The following is a 21,759-nucleotide window of genomic DNA, read 5'->3' as shown; positions in this document are numbered from 1 at the left end:
AAACAGTTAACTGCAGGCATGCGATGAATCAGATGATAAAGGGCGATTTTAAATCGCTCTCTTGATCAAGTGGAAAAAACAGGTGCTTACACTGGGATTTTTTAAAGGTCATGACAGATCAAATATTTGCTTTTGTAGCTTAACTTTTGATTAAAGAGTGCACAGTTTGCATACACACGTCTCCCACAAAATGTCATTATATTATATTTATTTAAGAGTGTGACAAAAATCTATGTTAACCCTATAAACCCTGAACCCTGAAATAATGTCCAGAACATATAGATTTTAAATTTAGATATAATTTTGCATATGTGAATGTAATTTTGTATAATCTTTGTTATATCTGGCATTTTTTTTTTGGCAGTTTATTGCTCACAGTTTACCTTAAATAAACAAATGGGAGTTGGGGTTAAAAAAGATACACTTGGTGTTACTGGGTTCTAAAGAAAATCCTCCCTTTTAACCAGAAAACTGGAGATCAAGTCTCAAATGCATATATTTCATTCATTTTCACTCGTTGGCTAACTGTGCCAGAAACGCTCTGTCAAGTTTAGCGAGAAATGTGTAGCTGAGCACAATAGTTTTAAAAGTTAAACCATTTGTGAACTTTGAATGACAGGTCAGTTTTGCCTTTAATTTCCCTTTTTCATTCAAACCAAAGTTAGCAGCTTTTTAATAATATGGCTAATTACAACTTTAATTTGCTAGCCAAACTAGCTGAATGTTAGCTAGTTTGGCTACCTAACGTCCAAGCTAACTCCTTTACTCTGTGGTCACTATAATGCTGCTGCTACTACAACAACTACTTTTACCGATAATAATAATCGAGTGATGGACAAAATACCACACTTCACATGAACTTTTTGCCGAAATATATGTTTTTCTTTTTGTGCAGTGTCAAGCAATATAAACCCACTGCAAAAAAGTTGCACCTTCTCGTATATTAGGTGTTAGTGTTGCTCAAATATCTCACCTGAGGAGAAAAAAATGTAAATGCTGAATGTCAACCTTGAACGCCATCCACTGCAGGACATCACTTTGTGTGCACACACCTAAGGTACCTGATTTAAAATGCAGCTGGTGTTAGCAGCTCTATAAAACACGTTTTACTGCTCACCCCGATGGTAAAAGTTATTGTGTATAATTATGTCAGAAAAGGATAAAAAGAGACCACAGTCACAAGTCGGGATTGCATTACAATACTGCATCGACAACTAGACTTTATTCACAAGTTGTTTACACCAATAGAACAAAATATCTTCTGTTGTGTTTTGGGGTTTATGTACAGTTTTAATGCAACAGACCAGCTATCTATTCATACTTGATGGTGAATGAGAAAGAAAGAACAGCAGCAGGGAAACTGATTGAGTATCAACATTGCAAAATAAACAAATAAAAATAAAAGCCCATTATAATAAGCTTGATTCAAATATAGTAGAATAAGATCATTTAAAGTGAATGCCAGTTCACTTAATTCCACATTTTTATAATATACCTGACAGTATCCTAAAAAAGGGGGAGAAACAGAATCTCATTTCACATTGAACACATTATTAAAAGCAGCATTTCTCGTAGCACGTTTCAATTTTGTGATGGAAAAATGTAGACCAGCTTGCTGCAGTGTTACATCATATTGTTACTGCACCCGTTTCAGCCCGCTTTAACTATGATCTGCACAGTTTAGAGAAGATAATCCTTGGCTTTTGTACTTTAAGGTCCTTGGAGCATCTTGTTTAATAAAGAGTCTAACACAAAGTTAATAGATACATCAGCAGTTGGCTGGTTGCTTGCAGAGGTTTGTAAAGGTCATTTTGAGGCAAGGAGAACATTACAGCACACATTTGTTGAATAGTCATGCATTAGCAGCATAGTGTATGCAATTCATGTCATCGGTGATTTACAAACAGAATTAGTAGAATTAACTGAATGAAACATTTCAAACTGTCAACCAATTGATTTTGCACGAGCTGGTTTCCCAAAGCCATCTTTAATAATCAGTGTCTTAACTTCAGGCTATTTAGTAGTGGCTTTTGTCTAGCTAAAACCGAAAATGAGCCGACAATCCCAGGACATTCTGTTTAGAAGCCAGCAAAAATAATGATCTCTGAAGTTGTCTGTAACTGGTGGTGGGGCCTTTTCTTGAGAGGCGTGATACTGAAATAAACCTACATACATGGGCTAAAACATAAAAAACAAGAGTTAATGCTGACTGTGCTCTTTTTATTTACAGCAGTACATAAAACATGTTAATTTTAGAATGGTGTTGGGAAAACCAGCTGAGGCGTGTCACTGCAAACTAATTTCCATTGCAATACAGATTTCACTACTGTACATGGACAAATCATCCATTAATGCTACATTAAGAACCTACTATTCAGAAGCAGAGCTATTCCTTTTGGCATGACAATACTTTACCATTTAAAATGACTCCACTCCAGCATTTTGAACTTATAGTTATTTGAAGTAGGTACTTGTGAGAAGACTCTCACAAACTTTTGGCCGAACAGAAACTTCTGCTCCGGCAGAATGTTCTTCAATGTTTATCGCAGCGGTTTTCATTTAGCACAGGCACAGCTAATCTTTAATCCGCAGGTTAATCCACTAGAATGAGGCCATTTTAAAATGAAGCATTACTCCTTATCCTCGTGGCTTTTACCAGTCCATCTACTGAATGTTTATTTTTTTTTGTTAAGGCAGACATGAGTGTAACTTCACTGACAAGCCACAACATTGTTTTTCCACAAGAAAGAACAATTCAGGTAGAAGAAACACAAAATTGCTTCAACAAACATGAAGCAAAATCATTTGACCGTATTTCCAGTATTAGCACGTTTTTTTGTTCAACTAAGACAGTTACCGATAATGTGTTAATTTTTGGGTTTCCCCGCTTACTTTTACAAAAGCAAGACTTCGTGGGAGATGGAATCACTCGTGTTTTGCCTAATATCTACCGTACTGACCAACGCTACGTGCTGATGAGTTACAGCATACTGTGACACACTAGCATACTGCATCAAAACATATCAAAAAGCATGGCATTAAATATCAGACACAATATGTGATGATCTGCGTCACAAATGCACCCACTCAGAGACCAATCAGTGGCATCAATTCAGTAAAACTCTCAGGTTTGGCAACTGGCCACGTTGAACATTGCCCAGAAAATCAGAATCAGATATACGATTACATTTTGAGCCATCTTATTTTGATCATTGCCAGCTGATGCCAATGAGATCAATGTTCATCTATAAACAAAAATTATGATAATTAGACACTTAACAGAATACAGATGAATTTGAAAAATCGCTTAAAAGGCGTTTAAATGCGGCAAAATGTTACTTTGGAAAACAGGCTGCTTGGATCATCACAACAGAAGGATGGTCTGTCTATGTACAGGATAGTTTCAATGGTTTCCTGGCACAACGTTGACTGAGATCGAATGGGAGATGTTAAGAATTGCAAGGAACGGCTGCACATGGAAGGGAGAGGGGTCACAAGGAGGAAAGACGAGACATGCGGAAATGAGAAAATGGGATAAAAGATGAGAAAAAACAACTGATGACAAGATAGGGTGAGAAATAGGAAATTTGACTGCAGGAAATAATAGAAGCGATAAATGGTAAAAACATGGGTAAATATTAGACATGAAAAGGGCATGGGAGTAGCAAGGAGTGTGAAAACAAAATGAAAGTAGAAGACAGTGGAGAGAGGAGGAAAATGAAGAAGGAGTGGAGAAAAAGAAGAAAGGCAGACAGGAAAACACAGATTAAGTGAAGTGTCAGAAGGAGGAGAAACAAGAGACGGAAATGACAGATGAGAAGCACGAGAGGGGAAAGAACATAAATAACAGGGTAAAAAATTTAGGAGACGGGAGAAAGACAAAATAGGAAACAATATAGGAGAAGATCCTTGGGATGAGGAGTAGAGAAGGTGTTGTTTTCTACTGTGGAAGAGCTTTCAGGATGGCATTCACCTCCTCAGCAACGGCTGTCAATGCGAACTCAAACTGATCCTGCAGACAGACAAAAAAGAGAAAGAAAGAAAGTTAATACATGCAAGAACAAAAAGATTACTAAGTGTTTGATTTCAGCGATACATGCTACTTTGCATTTACCCTTCAAAAATCCTTAATATTGCATCAGTTTGCGGAGATTATGATGCTGAACAAAATGTGGAAGTACCCAACTTTTATTTCCCACAGACCTTTTTGTCTGTGATCATAGAAAAGCCTGTGAAAAAATCCCACTGGCTTTGTGGCAAAGGGAGACTCTAGCTTCATGGCCGTGAAGTTTAGATGGCCATGCTTATGTTAGAGAACTGTTATGTTGTTTTGAAACACTTATTTATACTCGTGCGTGATCAAAACATGGTTGACCTATGAGTACTTTATCCTCACAGTAAGAAGTAGATTAAAGGCACAAACAGCAGATCAAATTCAGAAATGAAATCAGAGTGCTGAGGCTGGGTCTCCTGACCACAAAGGGAATCAATGTGTGAGGAGTGCAGGGAGAGTGCTGTGACAGCAGTTCAGTCAGGATACATGCTTTAATAAAACCTGGATCAATACCATGGATGTTTTACACACATCCTGGGTTTCCTTTCTAATTAAGTTCACAGATCAGCCGGTAATTGTTTCCAGACCAGCCGGAGTCATTCAGTGTACAGTGTGATGACGATATACTTGGTTGTAGGTCTCTGAGGCAGTGAACAAATGTATTTTAGAATATGAGTCTTTTTAATAATTTGTTTGAGGACTTTTTCCCCCAAAAAATACTTACAAAACTTTATTCCCTTTATTCCCTAAACACTTAACCAAAATGGAATAGAACCACCTTTTTTGCAAATTCTTATTCTCGATCATTCACTTCATATAACCAGAAAGCCTCCACTACAAGTTCTGATTAGGACAACCTGGGACAGGTTATCAGCACCTATTTGAACTCTATACATATTCCTCTGTGATTTGACCTGATTTTCCCATAATCCCTTTCAGAAATCGATTCATCTGAGCTGAAGCAGTGGAGCCAGTCCCCAAAACTCTCAAATCTAGTCTCTCTCACAATAGGGCATAGAGATTATCATCTCAGCAAAGACTTTTAGACAAAGTGAAGTTTTGACGGGAGTGTGATCGATTGTTAGAAAGACAGTTCTGGGGCATTAAGGCGATCTAAGAATGTCAAGTTGACATTTTGAGTTTACCATGGCAATCCTTCGTGTAACCTTTCTACCCAAATTCATGTGACAGCACAGATGGATTGTTCGTTTTTTTGATAGAGATGCTGAGAATGACCTTACTTACATTATATGCTGATGGAAATAAAAGTAGCCTTCCACAGTAGCAACCTTAAATGTAATTACTGCAAATCAGCCTGTATATGCAAAACATTCTCACTGTCATTCTCGGATACTTAGGACTTCTTGGAGTCACATTTTAATCCTACTATGGTTTCGATTTCCAACATGCAGCATAACGGAGCTCATGTTGTAGATTAGCATCTTGATGGGTCACACAGTGGAGCAGATCTAAGTCACTGGGTGTGTTGCATAGGTTCATGGTGAACATCTTTCATTGATGAACCAAGATTTGAAACAGCGAAATATTATAGTGTCTGACTCATTCCAATGTAGCTGAAGTGAGATCCATCCATAGCTATCACAACTTATTATATTCCCCCATGTAATTTGACTGCTGGTACAAAAGCAAAATAATACAGACAAATCTGAGAAAAGCTTTAAATATTTTTTTGATACTTTAATGTTCCTGATGATGCACTGTGTGAGAAGTGCTGTTCATGCACTAGTGTGCAGTCACTACCATACATTTTAAATCTAATAAATATATATATTTTTTCTGCTCATATACATCTTGTTCCTTGATAAATGTTGGCGAAGGTCCTTTCTCCTTCAAGGACCTGCACTTTTATTTATATTTGAGGATTTGTTGAAGTTTGTGAAATTACGTTAAGCAGGATTTTTAAATGTAAAAACAAAAAAAGTCATCTGTTCACACTGTTCCATAAATCAAACAAAATCTGCACAAACAAACAGGATTCAGGTGTGTGTTACCTTAGTCTGAACCATTCCTGGCCTCTGGTCCCGCAGGTGCTCCAGAGTCGCTGCAATATCAATCTCCTTGGCACCTGCCACACACACACACACACACACACACACACACACACACACACACACACACACACACACACACACACACACACACACACACAAAAATGATGTTGGATTGTGTTCAAGGCACCACCAAGATAATCCAGCTAACATCACTCAATCTGCTCTTTTAAACCAACTCCCATTAGAACAGCAAAGGCGATTACATTCATCCTCTTAGCACAAACACACACACTCTGACTCTAGAAAACAGTGATGGTCTTTAGTTGAAATGAAAAAAAGATGAAGAGGCCAAAGGAGCTGGTGCAGAGGACTTTGTGAGGGAAATCACAGGAACACATGTTTGCTACATTTTCTAAAGAAACCTGAGTCAATCTGAAAGCTCCTTGTTAGTCTTTGGTTGTTCTTAGCCTTTCATGAAGGTTGCCCACCAGAGCTCTCTCAGCCACTGCCAAAAGCTGACGTGTGTTTGTCTGTGTGTGTATTGCCCGTCAGTCTGTCTGTATGCCAGACTGGGATAATGTCCCACAGCTGACAAAAGTGTGGCTGGCTGCAGTCAGCTCAATGACCTCAGGCCAAATGCTGGTCAGATTATCAGAGACTGTGATACATTACAAACATATTATAATCCTTTTGGAGTCAAACACAAGGAGGCATATACGTATCTGACGTGTATAATCTTATGTGACCATAATTGAAAAACTAGATTTCTCCAGTTTCAGCACTTAAGCCTTGATAAGCCAATTCTAGCCTTTATAGACAAAAGTCTTTCACGTCTTTGAAAAGTAACAATAAAAACGACAGTTTGAATGTTTTCTTTTTAAATTTGTCTTAATAGTGTTTTTAGTTAAGCACTATTTAGACGAGCTACTTGGAATTGATTGGATCAATACATAATACAATATTACAATTAACAAGACTTTATTTAAAAAATGGTTTGCTTCTGTTTCTCAGTGTGGAAATGGACAAAACTATGGGGTCACAACTTTTACTCCTTCAGTTCAGGTGTTTTCAGTCCCACTGCCACAGGTGAACAAAATCAATCAAGCTATACAAATGTTTGTGAAAAAAACTGGTTGTTTTAAAGAGCAATCCAAGGGTAACAGCAATCTACCGGTGCAACACGTCAGTTTGTGCACTTTCTCCCTCCTAGGTATTGCACAAACAACTAAGTTTTACTACAGTGACTGCTACTATTAAAGTGACAGACAACATCAAGTTAATGCATAAAAGTTGCCGGTGCTTTGCAGAGTTTGAAAACCTTCTCTGACATCAACAACAGCACAAAGATTGTGCGCCCAGAGCTTCAATGGGATGGGTTTCCATGGCCGAGCAGCTGCCGCAGGCGTGCTTATTGTCCACAAACTGCATTATATCAAGTTTCTAGAATTTCTTTTTTATCGCCACTATGAAAATCTTTTGATGTTATTTATGATTTTTATTTTTTCTGTCTTTCCAAAATACATCACTAAGGTTATGTTTACCTTTAAATACAATAATCTTCCTCAGTATATCAAATACTTGAGTACTACTACTAATAGTTTCAGCTTGTATGACCCATCTGCTACTCAGTTTTACTTAATATTGCTGTTGGACTGTGTGGGATGAAAACAAACAAAGGTAAGAAGAATCCATTCAGAAGGCCAGATAATACTTTGTAAAAACGCTAGCATTGTAATTATTTTTGCTGATGAATTAACAAATAACAAAAGACATTCATGGAATTGCTCTTAATGCACTTATCAAAAATAAAAAAAAAACCAAAAGGATATTAAAACATTTTTTTCTCAGAAAAATCTCTATTATATGTTAATGTAGCTTTTTAAATACCATTTCTGCAACAAATGAAGTGTAAGCTACTTTTAAAAGACTCATTGTACTTATAACGGTCTTACGGCCGCCCTGTGATGTCAATGGAGCATAACCAAAAATTGCAGGTACCCACGCATTATTTGAGAAAAGAATCAAAGAGACATAAAACACAAGAGATGATTCATAAAGTCAGAGGGAAAAATAGATGTTAAGGGGGGAGGAAGACATGTCGCAGAAATAGAGAAATTGTTCTGGGAGAGAAAAGGGACAAGAGAGAGAGAGGTGGGAGCAACAATTAAATTCAGAAAGAACAAAAGACAGAAAAAACATTTAATTTGTTTTCTGTCCTTCCGTTTCTCTCCCCCACCTTCTCCTCCTCTATCCAAATTCTGAGGAAACAAAAAGCGCAAGAATTACTTTTTCTTGTTGTGACACATAATAACACTCCTTTTTCTTGCCTGCATGAAGAGGAAAATGAATGGTGGGAGAACCGCTCATTCACACCATTTTCTCTTTCTGTTTCACAGGTTTTGTGAGCTTTTTTCCCCCCTTTTCACAACACAATAGACTCCCTTCTAGCCAGAAAAGCTGCAGCAGACTACTCACTGCTTTAGTTTTTCTTTTTTGAGAGGAAGGACTTAACAAACCAAGGGCTATTGTGAAGATTCTGATAAAACTCAAAATGGACGGTATTAAGAAAAAATGCCTAATTCGGGCTTTCCCTTGAAGGAGATGGTGGAAGCATGAAAAAAGCGGGACTAGTATAAAAACCTCTGCCTCATTTTGAGATTCCCTCTTCTGTAAGACCGCTTTGGGGTGGAGGTCGAGGAGTAGGACTTAGGAGGGTAGAGGGGGGTGTGCTATAGATGAGAAGGAGGAGAGAAAGCCTGGAAAAAAAAGAAAAAGAAAGAAAGACACGCAGCCCTTGAGGAGGCCACGAAAACCCCAAAGCCGAGGGCTGGGTTGACCAGCTGGACCTGAAGAAAAAAAGTGCAGAAAGAAATGGTGCAGTGCTGAAAAGCTCTCTGGTATTCACTGTGTTTTGATAGATTCTTAAGATGAAGAGAAAGGTGATGGGTGGTGGTTAGAAACAGGAGAGAAGTAAGGGCGCATTTTGGAAAAGTTGAAGGGAAAAAAAACGTGAGAACCACCTCAACCCTGCTACATCGCTATAATTCTTGAGGAAATTTGCAATTCCTTGGGAAAAAACTGTTGGAATCTATTAGGAAAGAGGGGAAGGAGGAGGAGGGAGTGTGAAGGAAACTGGGGTTATTCTGTCTCTGAGAGGATGGAAGAAGAGGAGGAGGCAGTGAGAAATTTCTTTGATCAGGATGGAGAAAACCTGCAAACCCAAAGGCTTTAAGGTTCTCAGGACAAAAAAGGAGGAAAGTAGAGCTGAGAAAGTGATGTACGAGAGGGCAACTAGATTTTTCAGGTATTTCGTTTTAAATACAAACCTATATTATCGTCTTTTCAACAGGGCACTTTACAATCATCTATTTAATCCTTAAGCACTTGCAAACATACAGTGGCTTAAACGGAGGAAGACAAATCTTATAATCTACAGACATCAGCCAGGTCAAATCGTTTAAAACTTTATTTGAGATGATACGTTTTTGTAGACGATTGTTGCTTTTCACTGTTACAAAGCAATGGCAGCACCTTTAATTTTATACATTAGTATTTGTTGCCTGTGATTTTGTATAATTTAGTTAGTTAATTTTGGTAATGAGCACGTTTCCAGTTTAACTAATTGTAGACACACGTACAATGCTGAGCTGTAAAATGAGGATAAGTAGGGGATAAGTACATCATAAAGAAATAGCATACAAGCAAAAGCCAAAGCAAAACTCCTAATTAAAGCTGCAATAACTGATTTAATTATAACTTCATAGCAAAACTAATGTATGAGCATTAGCTCCGTCTTGGTCTCAACCAAATTCGGAGGAAAATATCTGCTTGCTACAACTGAAACTTTGCCTTTTTGTTATGCAGTTGTCTGGGTGATGAATACAGAGAGTAAACCAGAGAGGTTACAACGATTGGCTGGAAGACCAAAGCACTAAACTCATGAGTTAATACTCTATTTGGCCTTTTTAGGCACCCATTTCATGTTAATCTTTTCCAGATGAATAACTTTAACTACTCTGCACATTAAAATCTTCATTTTATGCACTGTAGTTTATAAAAATCTAACATGTTAGAAGACGATCATGTGGTTTGTATATGGGATATAAACACCTAGGATATGGTAATGCAGTACTACAGTACGTATATAAGTACTCAAGTGAACATACCTCAAATTTGTCCCAAAAAGATAAAGTACGGAGCAAAGAAATTTATCTTTTTAAATGAGAAATTTAAAGATAATAGTGACAGACTGGTCGGTTGGCACAGCTCAGACCAAGTGAGAGTCTTCTACCTTTGCTTCTGCTGATTTTCATGTTTTACCTCAAAGGATTACACGCTCCTGTATGGGTTCAGCAGATTTCACAACTCCCCCAGTTTATGAAACATCTTCAGAGGCAATAAAATAAAGTAAAAACATAAAGTGCTGTCAAAATCCTATTTTTCTGCTAACATAAACACTCTACCTAACACAGATTTCACACCGTTTTATCAATGGTGAAATCCACTTTGATCCTCACAATAAAACCTCTCTAGCATTTCCTGACCACGGTCCGATTACATCACTCAAAGAAAAGATGATTTTCTTTTCAAAAAGATAAAAAAAATATTTTGTTTATTAATATCTCAGTGAGGACGGGGAGGGTTAGGCCTCGTTTTAGGGCCTTTATCTGGCTTATTCACAAAGTGGAGCAAACAAACATGAAGAGCCTTAATAAACGTGAAGCTTTACCAGCTTGAAACAGCTGGGTGATGAACAGACGTGATGATACTTTCATGTAGGAGACTATGGTTCTACTCCTGTTTGTGCTCATCATTAATTTTTTATTTTTTAATTTGGTTTTCAATTATTTTTAAGATGTGCTGCAACAAAAAACATTTTCAATCTCAATTGCTAATTTGCTTTTTATAACAAATAATCCTTTCTGTCATCGTTGTATTTTTACTCAGTTGTATATAGTATTTGTATTTGTATTCTATTTTTATCTTATTGTATATTTATTTTATTTTATTCTACTGTATATAGTATTTTATTCTATTCTGTACAGTTGTGTACTGTATTTATTCTTATTGTATTCTAATTTTTGCCTCATAACTTTTGCACTGTCCACTTCCTGCTGTGACAAAACAAATTTCCCACGTGTGGGACTAATAAAGGTTATCTTATCTTATCTTAAATTCATGAAGAATGTGTGTTTTTTTTAATGACTCATGCTTTTACAATTTATCAGGGGTTAAGGCTAGAAATTATTAAAAGCTTTGAGTCACTTTCGGTGACAGGTAGGCGTCGCCTAAATACTGTACCTGTCTGTTAGGCTTCACCTGACCTGGTTCAAGTGTCGACTGTGTTTGTGCAGCTGCATTTTAAGTATGTTTTTTTAGCAGCATCTGTGTGATGCATTCACACAACGCATGGATGCAAGCTAGTTAGCTTGGAAAGGTCAAAGGTCACAAAGCTAAAGTTGAGATCAGTCCACATAGCTATGGTAATCCATTATATAAAGACTAATAATAATAGAATAAAAGTGAAATTAAGTTGTATTTAAGTTGTAAAATCTAATGGCAGCAAAGGACAACTTTTTGCATGTTTCACATTCTCATATATATTTTCAGTGTAGTGTTAATGGAAACTTTTGACCCACAGCTAATGTGTTAATTCGATGTCAAGCAGGAAAATGCTCATTGCTCTAATTTGCTGCCACAGTAGCCTCGGCTACACTTCACATCATTTGAAATCTCCTCCATTACTTAGCAAAGAAAAGAAAACAGTTTTCCTTAGTTTTCCTCTTCTGATATCTATGTACTCTCCCTGCTGTCTGTCAAAAAATATATTTTGTTTAAAAATATCCAAGGCAAAAGTTACTTGTTATGAGATGAATTAATTTCATGTTGCTTCAATGGCCAATTAGGTTTTTATAGACAAGTTTGGAATGGGAAGGATTTGGGAAGGAGATAAAAGGACATGGAGGACTTTCCCCCTCGCATCCACCAACTCCCGCCCATTCCTCCCGGCCCCTTGGTGCTTGGGAGGGGCCCCATCACAGTGTGACAGCCTGGGAAATGGCCACTGAAGCCCAAACTGACCCTTTGATCTGGAATTAAAGACCCAGGAGCTCGTTCTGCTACAGCAGCACCACCACAGGACAAACGCACACTTACAAAGAAAGATACGCACACATACACACAAATATCCAATCAGTAGAAACAGTGGATTGATCACCTTCTGTCTTTACATCGTGTAACCGAAACATGAGGAATCAATTTTTAGAAAGACTTTACTGACACACACTAAACATCTGCCTTATTAACATCATCTACCTTTTCAAAGTTCTTCTAACATGAAGCCCACACTCAATTAGAGACTTTTAATTTGAAAGACATGAGACTAGTCAGATGTGTAATTACAGGCTCAGGCTTATAAACAAATCGAACCACATGAATGGAGGAAGTAAAAGGAAGTTGGTTTGTTAAAAACAAATCAAAATATTTTGTAAATAAAATACAATCAACCTGAACTTCAGTAAAGGAGACTTCACTTAACATGATATCAAGAACCGTCACTGCCCCTTAAAATATTCAGTCTCTTACATAATTACTCGCTGTGTTATTATATCATACTGTAATTATAGTAATTATCAAGCACTTATAATGTGCTTAAAATCCACTGGCTGTGAGTCCTGATGGCACTTCAAATAAACAATTCATGGTCAGTTCAGGTTAATTACCAACAGCCTGCACACTAATTTTACATCTCCACTTCTTTTTAGCTCGTTTCTGTCACCACGTCATGAAAATCACACTTGCTCTCTGTCTGGATTTTACTGAGTTTAACTGTGTTTTGTTGGCAAGACAGGAGAAAAACAAGCTGCAGCATGGTGCCAGAGCAGCGGAGCATCCACTGAGATAATGAAACAGATATTCATTTGCAGTAATTAAGCAAAAGCTAATAAAAAATAACTAATAATATATTTTAAAAATCAGCTTGTTTTCTCTGGCTCAGAGGCAGAAAGTAAGAGTGATCGAGTGTGCTAATGGAAAATGTCATTGTTCGTAGCTACTCATCACTGTAATGATCTAATTAAATGTCATTATTTTCAATGCAATCATCCAACTTTGCAAAAAGCAATAACTTTGATGATAGCGGGAATAATTTGACAGCCGTGCTTTTTATTTCTCCAGTCACAACAGGGAGGGCAAACTGAGCACCTTCTCCACACGGGCGAAAAGGAAGGGCGGGGAAAAGGATAGGGAACACCTACCTTTAGCCATCTTGTTGAGGACCATGTCGATCAGGATGTAGGTCCCAGTTCTTCCAGCACCATCGCTGCTCAGATGGATGAGAGAGAGAGTAGGATATGAGGGAGAGAGAGAAAAAGGGAGAATGCAAGAGGATGAGAGACAGACGGAGAAGCATTAATTAAATTTGTCTGATAACGTCATATCGTCGCTTATCGCCAATTAAGCAATTTTCTAATTCCTGTCACTTGATGTTTTTAATTATACTTCTACATTAATTTCCATAATGTTCATTTACATCATTACTCTGTTGCTATGTGATGTCATACGTATACGGATGTGGAAAATGCACAAAGTGTAACATTAATACGAGTGAATAAAAGGAATAAAAATCTTTTACAGGTACACTAAATATTCCTGTTAATGCCCAAAAAGCAATACTGCATTAATACAGTTATGTACTGATTAGGTAAAAATGTGAGCGGCTGAGTGTGAGAGCTGATTAGAGATAATTACACAGCGCATTATCACAATCAGCTCTTCCACCGTGTCGACTTCTTCAAGTTCAGACAAGGAGGACTAAATGTTCTTTCAGTGTCTTATACAATTTTAAATAACATATAACCCAGGAAAAAAATATTACACTGAAATGTTTATAGCATAAGATCACTTGGCAGGACTGCTGGCAAGCTTGCAAAGCCGAGTAACACCTTCAGGTTTACAGTTGCTATATTTATTTTGTATCCTCTGCCATGTTCATGTTATTGTCTTTCTTTGTTTTTCCTCTGGAGTGAAGACAGACGCGACCCAACTCCAGTGTTAAGCGAGCGAGCATCAATCAGAAAGATTTAATACGTCGAGGTTTACGAGTCTTCTAATGCCATTTCAGGGGGATAAGCAACTTCAAACGTGTACAATTATGGAAACGAGAGACTGAGAGGTTCTTTTTAAAACATCAAAAAATGTAAACCTGTTTTTAGAGACATAGGAGCAAATGTATGTTTGTCTATTCTGAAATAAACACACTGAACACAGTGTGCAGAAACTGAATTACGCTCTGCTTTGTATGTGGAGGGAATATTTTCTATCCAAGATTTATTTCAAGTGTTGAAAATTGATGTCTGCACCCCTACCAGTCTATTTCATGCGCTGGTGTGTGCACGTGTATGTGTGTGTGTGTGTATGTGTGTGTGTGTGTGCATGCTGGCATGGGTCCATACTTTCTGAATATTTCATTTTCACTGGGACCTTTGTTATTTTCTGCAGTAATTGAGAAGTGCCACTGCAGCCTGCGAGTGTGTATGTGCCTATTCTACAGAGATGCTCTGATCTTACACACTAGATTTGCACGTGTTCATGTGTGTGTTATACAGGTTATTACGGTGTGATTTTAGCTCTATCGTATCACTGCACCTTGCCAGGATCATTACAAAGTGATCAAAGATATGTGATGTGTGTGTGTGTGTGTGTCAGCACACGCCTGAGGGCTGTGAGTAAACATGTCAAGATGTCTGCTGCCTTCTCTGACTCTGTTTAAAGTGATAGACATGGAAAGAGGCAAGGAGGAAGGGAAAGAGAAAGATGAAATAGAAAAATACACAGTGGATGGAAAAAAGAGAGAACACTGCTGTGTGATTATTGAATTTCTGCATCTGCGCTCTTCAGTGTGCTCACTCCTCACTCTGACTGCTTCACTCTGCCCTCTGCATGCATTACAGTGATAAATGGCTGTGCACAGTTGACTTTGACAAAATCATTTGGAGGCTCTAAGTGAAAGTCTCTACAGCATGAACATCAAAGTTTATCAGTCTCTATATTATCGCAGCCTTAGATATGTTTGGCTGCTTGAGTTTAGGAATGTACTTGGACCGGTCCAAATCGAGGTTAGAATCTTGTCTTCATAAGCATCTAAATGCATTCGAAGCGCATTAATCACTGGAAAACTTCACTGCCACTCAAACCTTACCACCCAGAAAATATCCAGCATAAAAAGCGTCAGCTCTCCAACTGTAAGAAATATGGATTCCCCAGCTTTCCACCCAGATTTTCTCCTCCTGCTGAATAGATGATCCGCTCTAACGCTTGCTTTTATTAAAACTTTCGGCATCTCTGAAGAACATTTTTAATTTGTGGTACCTCTAAAAGCTGGCATTACAGAAACTCTCAAAATGAGTACATAATCAATGCAAACTTCACTTTGATCTTTTTATCATGATCTCTTTTTATAAAGGCACTTTTCTAAATACACAGAGTGCTTCACACTGGGAAGCAAACCCATAACATGCAGATTTTAATAAAGCAGAGAAATGTTTATCATCTGCTTGTCAGTTTCAAAAACTGGAAGTTCAAAAAACGCAATATTTCCTTTCCTTTCATTAAAGTTGATTCAGCACATCATATACTAAAGGAGGTAACAAAGGAGACACTGAAGCACCTTTCCTCTGTATTTAGGGAATTCAACCCACTCTTGTTATGGCTGCCACACAGATACAGATGGGTCACTTCACTCAGTGAGGAGCCTTCTTAAGTAAAACTGTTGATTTGTGCAATTTCCAAAAATCAGTCGGTTTGGCAAAAGGTCTGAAACCAAAACCTGTGCACTTCATAGGAGAAATAAACTTCTATGATAAGATGTAAATAAAGTCATACCGGCTCCAAGAAATGTAAATTAATAAGTGCTTCAATATTTTTGTAGAGCGTCTGCTTCGTTTTATTTCTCCTGTGTGGCTACAGCCACATTTAAAGTCTCCTGCTCTTTATATGTTGAGAACTTTTTAGTGTAATGATTGATTAGACTTCTGGTGTCACTGTGAACTTTATCATTTCAGCAGGGAGGGGAAATCAATACGCAGAAAGAATCCATATTTTTTAAAAAAAACCAACATTGCAGATTTTTTCCTGCTGTGCTGGTGTGAAACCTGTTTTTATCACATAAGTAAATTTCTCCTGCCAGTCAGCTCTAATGAAGACAGTTTGTCTGGATGCTGAGGTCAGAGATGTCGAGCAGCGTCGGTGCAGACTGGATGAATCAAACACTTCACCCACACATTTCACTTTTAATGTGGAGGGTTTTTTTTCACTCAAATCACAGGGAACATCTGACTCGTTACCTTACCTACTATGTTTAAGATATTTACTTCCTTTGTTACCATAGTCACATCGTTACATTTAGGCTCACTTGTGCTGCAACATGCAACACAATAATTATGTGTGCAATGGTTTTATCTATGCAAACTTTAATATCATACTGACCAAAAATGAATAAACACCTCCAACTGTGCTTCACATTCTCCCGCCTACTGAGGATTTAAGTGATACCAAACTAACGTGAAAACACTGCAGCCTTCAAGCACATTAAAAAGTAAGGAAAGTTACCCTTGTGGGTAACAAAGTTCATCTTGTGTTAAGCAGTGCAGGCGGTGACAGGCTGACTTGGTAAATTAAAAATATTGAAAAAATTTATTTTGTCTTTAATTGTGTTTGTAAGCACAAATTATTAATTTCTTTTGTCAGGATAATTTTTAGACTAATGAATTTACCACCATAATTATGTTGCTTATTAACTTCAAACAGGAATGATGCATATCAACCTCTGTGCTCACCATAGCTGCGTGTACTTGTCCTACAAACCCTAATAGCAGCTTTTTCATGTACTCGCTGCATACATGTTAAACTGAAGCTCATATGTCCCAAGAACACTGAACAGATTGAGTGAGATTTTGTGGGTGCTCATATTTATTTCAGAAAGAGAATCAGACATGCACGTGGCATAAGTGACATAAGTATTTGTGTTTTGCATTGCAATTTTAATTTCTTATTTTTACTACTGTCATAATACATTGCATAAAGTTTCTTTTTAGTTTTATTAGCTTACTGTAATGACATACATGTACAGTAAAATGGCACTACAGTGGCATTGTTAGATGATTTGGGAGGAGAATAAATCAAATTGTCAAAGGTTTTATTTCCATTATACAATAACATGTCATGCTAGCTTCTATATGTTTGTTACCACTAAGCCTTTAAAGCCTAAACCATAAAATAATTGCCAGAAAATTTAGCGTTTAATGTTCATTCTGACAAAATAAAAAATAATACATTCATTTGCATATAGGAGTTTTAATTTTTATCATATCTGCTGCATCCAGCATTTTTTTGGTGCAATTTCTTCCTTAAAAATGAATTGTGCAGTTTATTTCACATTGACTTTTACATCATTGTCTCAAAAACTCGTGGATCAAATGTGAAACACTTGGCTTTAAAGGACTAGGACTGGCCATTGTAATTCTTTATCATTCTGTTGCACTGAAAGCTACCTGAAAAGCTTGCAATTGATCTAAAACACCGCTGTGACAGTACTGCAGGAAGTAGAAAGTAGAAAGACAACTCATATTTCTCTTTAGTGGCTCCTTGCTAAATTCAGCATTGAATTTAAAATCCTTTTTCCTCGTCTTGAATTAGGCCCTATCATTTCTTAAGAACCTCATAGTATCATTTCATCTCAATAGAGCACTTCGCTCTCAGACTACAGGCTCACTTGCGAGCTTCCAAAAGTAGAATAGGAAGCAGAGCCTTCAGCTATCAGGCTCCGCTCTCTCGTTTGCTTTTGGGAGACAGAAACATCCTCTTTACTGCAAAGATTAGGCTTCAAACCTTCTGTTTTGATAAAGCTTATAGTTAGGGCTCGATTAGGTGACCGTGAGCCCTCAGGCTGTTGGCAGACTTCCAATGAAGCATTGAGCATTTCTTATCCATTCCTGTCTTTTGACTTCTCAGTTATATGTTACTGTGCTACTGCTACATGGAAATAACTTTTGTCTGCTCTCTCCTGTAGTATGTGTTTAGTCCTATATGTTGTTCTCTCTGTGCTCTTCCTGTTAAAAGGGGGTTCTTTCTCCTCACTGTCACCATGTGCTTTCTCCAAGGGGAAGATTTAATTGTCTGGGTTCTCTCTCTAATGTTGTCTGGTATTCAACTTAACAGTAAAGTGTCTCGAGATGACAGTTATTGCAAAATGCTGCTATATATATATATATATATATATATATATGTATATATATATATATATAGAACTACGTTGATTTCAATGCCCGGCAAGTCGCATACCAACAAATCCTGTTTAAAATTCCAAACCTCTAATGCAATAACACACGTCAAATTGAAGGATTTGGTTGATCATCAGAGTAAGTAAGTGTCATAAGAGTAGCCGAGAAAATTCAGGATGTTCAAGTTACTGTGGCTGGTGCTCCATAAAGGCAGGTTTAATACTCTGGTGTAGACTAGCAGTTAGAGCGAGAAATGTACAGTTTCATCATAGTGGAGCCATTGCACCATATTAAATAATAGATCATTTGGTGGAGTAGTGAGCAGACAGACATAAGGGCTATCTGTTATTGAAGTTTTTTTTTTTAATCCAATCATCTGAGGATGCTTGCACAAAAAAACTGTGGCAGATTTTTCTGCTAAATACCGATTTAATTATGTCTCACTGGTCTGAGTTATTTCCTCAGGTGGTAGGGGTATGCAGATGTGATTATACAAAAACACACACACATATGCAAACACAACAGCTGCAACCCTGCCTACTTCTATTTACCCTCTCTCACTCTCACCCACTGGCTCTGACCGGCAAGCTGCAAGCTTTGAACTGCCTCCAATTAAAAGTTACCCTCCTCCGCGGACAGTTTGTCAAATTAAATCACAACTTTTTGGCTAATCTCTCATTTAAAATGTTTGTCGTCCCACACATGCTGACAAGTGACATGGCAGTTGGTGGGGAATTAAATGGTGATGTGGACTGGAGGTCAGAAACCACAAAGGACCTGGGCAATTTGAGTTTTAAATCCTCTGAAAAAAGAAACTTTAAAACAATTTAACCAGCAACTTTAAAAGATCTGTGCTTGTTTGCGAGTTTGCCAGCATAATGCAGCATGTCTCTCTGAAAACAGAATGCATTTGATACTGAATTCACTGAATAGAAGCTAGAACCCTATGAATAAGCCACCATAAAAAGCATTCTGCCTTAGTTATTAGCATACTTGCCTGCAGTGGACTATGATAGGACATGAGCGGCCCCGGTAGCACTTGTTAACTTTCCTGTAAAAAAAACAAGACAGAAAGAAAAAGTTAGTGTTAACACAGACATGATAAAAAGGAGAGATATCGCTTAAGAAATCCGTCATAGAAATCAACAGAAAAAAATACTTTAAGGAGCCAATTATCTGCTTTATAACAGCTGAACTGGGAAACCAATGGTGTTGCACAGCTGAGGTTCAGTTCAGTTTTATCTCCCTGACAGAATGCATATTTACTAATAGTAATAAAGATGAAGGTAAGTACACTTTTCTTCTTGGTTATTGCATGCATAGATGAATTAAAACCTGCAAGGAAAAAATTTAAAACAGGAAAGAGTTAACCTAAACATTACTTTAGAACAGTAACACCTGATTCTGGAGGATTAATATCACAGATACAGCATCACATACAGTCAGCACAGGTGCATCTAGGCTTCAAAAAATAAGAAAAAACATCCTGCACAAAACTACTTATAATTTTAGTATGTTTTACATGTTTTTACATGTCAAAACTGGTACTCAGTAAGGCTATCACTGCCATAAAATTCACCAATTTGTCCCATACCACCTACCATGGTATAGTGGACAATTTGATAACAGAGCCCTAATTCCAAAAAAGGTGCAATGCCGTTTGAAATGTAAATAAACATGACACAAATATTTGCAGATAATTTTAGATTTGGCAGCAGCGTCACATCTCAAAAGAGATGGGATGGGGCAATTAAATGCTGGACAAGTGAGTGGTACTTAAAAGTAACAGCTGGAGGAACATTTTGCAACTAATTAGGTTAACTGGCAGCAGGTCAGTAACATAAAAAAGACATCTTAAAGAGTGTTTCTCAGATGTGAATATGAGCAGAAATCTGCACGTACAAATTGTGGGAGAATTTAAGAATAATGTTCCTGCACTTCCAATATCTCATTCCCTGCAGTGCACAATATCAGAAAAAGAATAAGAGAATCTGGTGAAAAGTCAGTGCTCAAAGGCAAGCCCGAAAATCAATACTGGATGCTGATGATCTTCCGGCCTTCAGGTGACACTGCACTAAAAACAGTCATCACTCTGTCATGCAAATCGCTGCATGGTCTCAGGAACACTGAGAAATGATTGCCTTTGAAGACAGTTCACTGCACCGTCCATAAATGCAGGATAAAACTCTACTGTGCAAAGAAGAAGCCATCTGTGAACATGATCCAGAAATGCCAAAGCCCATTTAAAATGGACTGAGGCAAAATGGAAAACTGTTCTGTGGTCAGATGAATTGAAATTTGAAATTCTGTGGAAAGCAATGACGCCGTGCCCTCCAGACAAAAAAGAAGAGGGGACCATCTGGCTTGGTGTTAGCTTCAAAGGTTCAGTTTTAAGTCTGCATCTCTGGTTGTATGGGAGTGCATTAGTACTCCTGTGGCAGCTTGCACATGGAATGCCACCATCAGTGCTCAAAGATGTATACAGGTTTTAGATCAACACCCATCGTCTTGCTCAGGGAAGGGCTTGCATATTTCAGCAAGACAATGTTAAACTGCATGCTGCATCATTACAACAGCACGGCTTTGAAGTAGAATTCAGATGCTGAACTATCCTGCCTGCCCCAGATGTCCACAGACTGATATTACAGTAAACATGTTTTTGCCATCAAATTCTGAATGACTTATTTTTGAATGTCACATTTATACAATCTAAACATTTGATCTGTTTTCTGTGTTCTGTTGTAAATAAAATATGTCAATCAATCATTGCATTGTTCTTATTTAGATATTACACAATGACATCTTTTTCCGAACTGGGTTTTGTATTATTAGAATTTATAGTCTCATGTAGTAAGACCATAATCTACATGCTGTTACAAAAACCTGCTTTACTGTTTGCTTCTAGCACATATAATAGTGCTGCACAGTTTAATTTAAACCAAATTTCAAAAGATCAGAGAGCCATGCTTCATTCGCAAAATGAAATAGTACATGTTTTTTTAACTTCTTCTTATTTCATAATCAGTATAGTTGAACACAACCATGAGGAATCGCACAGACATTTATAATCTGAAAGAAAATCATCATAATGTTCCACAACGGAGGACAATCTGTGGCTGCTGTCACCCATGCATAAAAGAACATCAACAGTATGAGGAACACCACATTCTTCTCTCTCTCCTTTTAAAGACTGGGGTTAAAAAACAACAACTTTGCACCTTGTTCATCAAAAAACAGAGCAGTGAGCAGATCTGCACAAACTCACAGCTTCCATCTGAGAACGCAGCAGAAAGGCCGAGTTTGATCCCAGCTGGAGATCATCTCTGATTCTATTTTATGGTGAAACTCAAAATAACAATATTCATCTGAAACATATTATGTGAAGGTACGCTGTGTGTATGTGTGTGGCCTTTTC

General features: G+C 37.6%; 1 protein-coding gene across 1 annotated transcript in view; it reads right to left on the bottom strand.

Annotated features, from left to right (window-relative positions):
- Positions 1 to 766: 766 nt before the first annotated feature.
- Positions 767 to 21,759, bottom strand: part of LOC309694492 (receptor-type tyrosine-protein phosphatase N2-like) — a 223,000-nt gene continuing 202,007 nt past the window's right edge. Inside the window, exons 20-23 of the mRNA XM_082514620.1 lie at positions 19,342 to 19,395; positions 13,323 to 13,387; positions 6,067 to 6,140; positions 767 to 4,012 (exon numbers count right to left, since the gene is read on the bottom strand). Coding sequence (XP_082370746.1) covers positions 3,941 to 4,012; positions 6,067 to 6,140; positions 13,323 to 13,387; positions 19,342 to 19,395 — 265 coding nt within the window. The 3' untranslated portion in view covers positions 767 to 3,940. The remainder of the gene's footprint in view (positions 4,013 to 6,066; positions 6,141 to 13,322; positions 13,388 to 19,341; positions 19,396 to 21,759) is intronic.

This window comes from Aulonocara stuartgranti (genome assembly GCF_965226115.1).
Source record: "Aulonocara stuartgranti genome assembly, chromosome: 18".
Taxonomy (NCBI): Eukaryota; Metazoa; Chordata; class Actinopteri; order Cichliformes; family Cichlidae; genus Aulonocara; species Aulonocara stuartgranti.
This window is presented reverse-complemented; position numbering and strand designations above follow the sequence as displayed.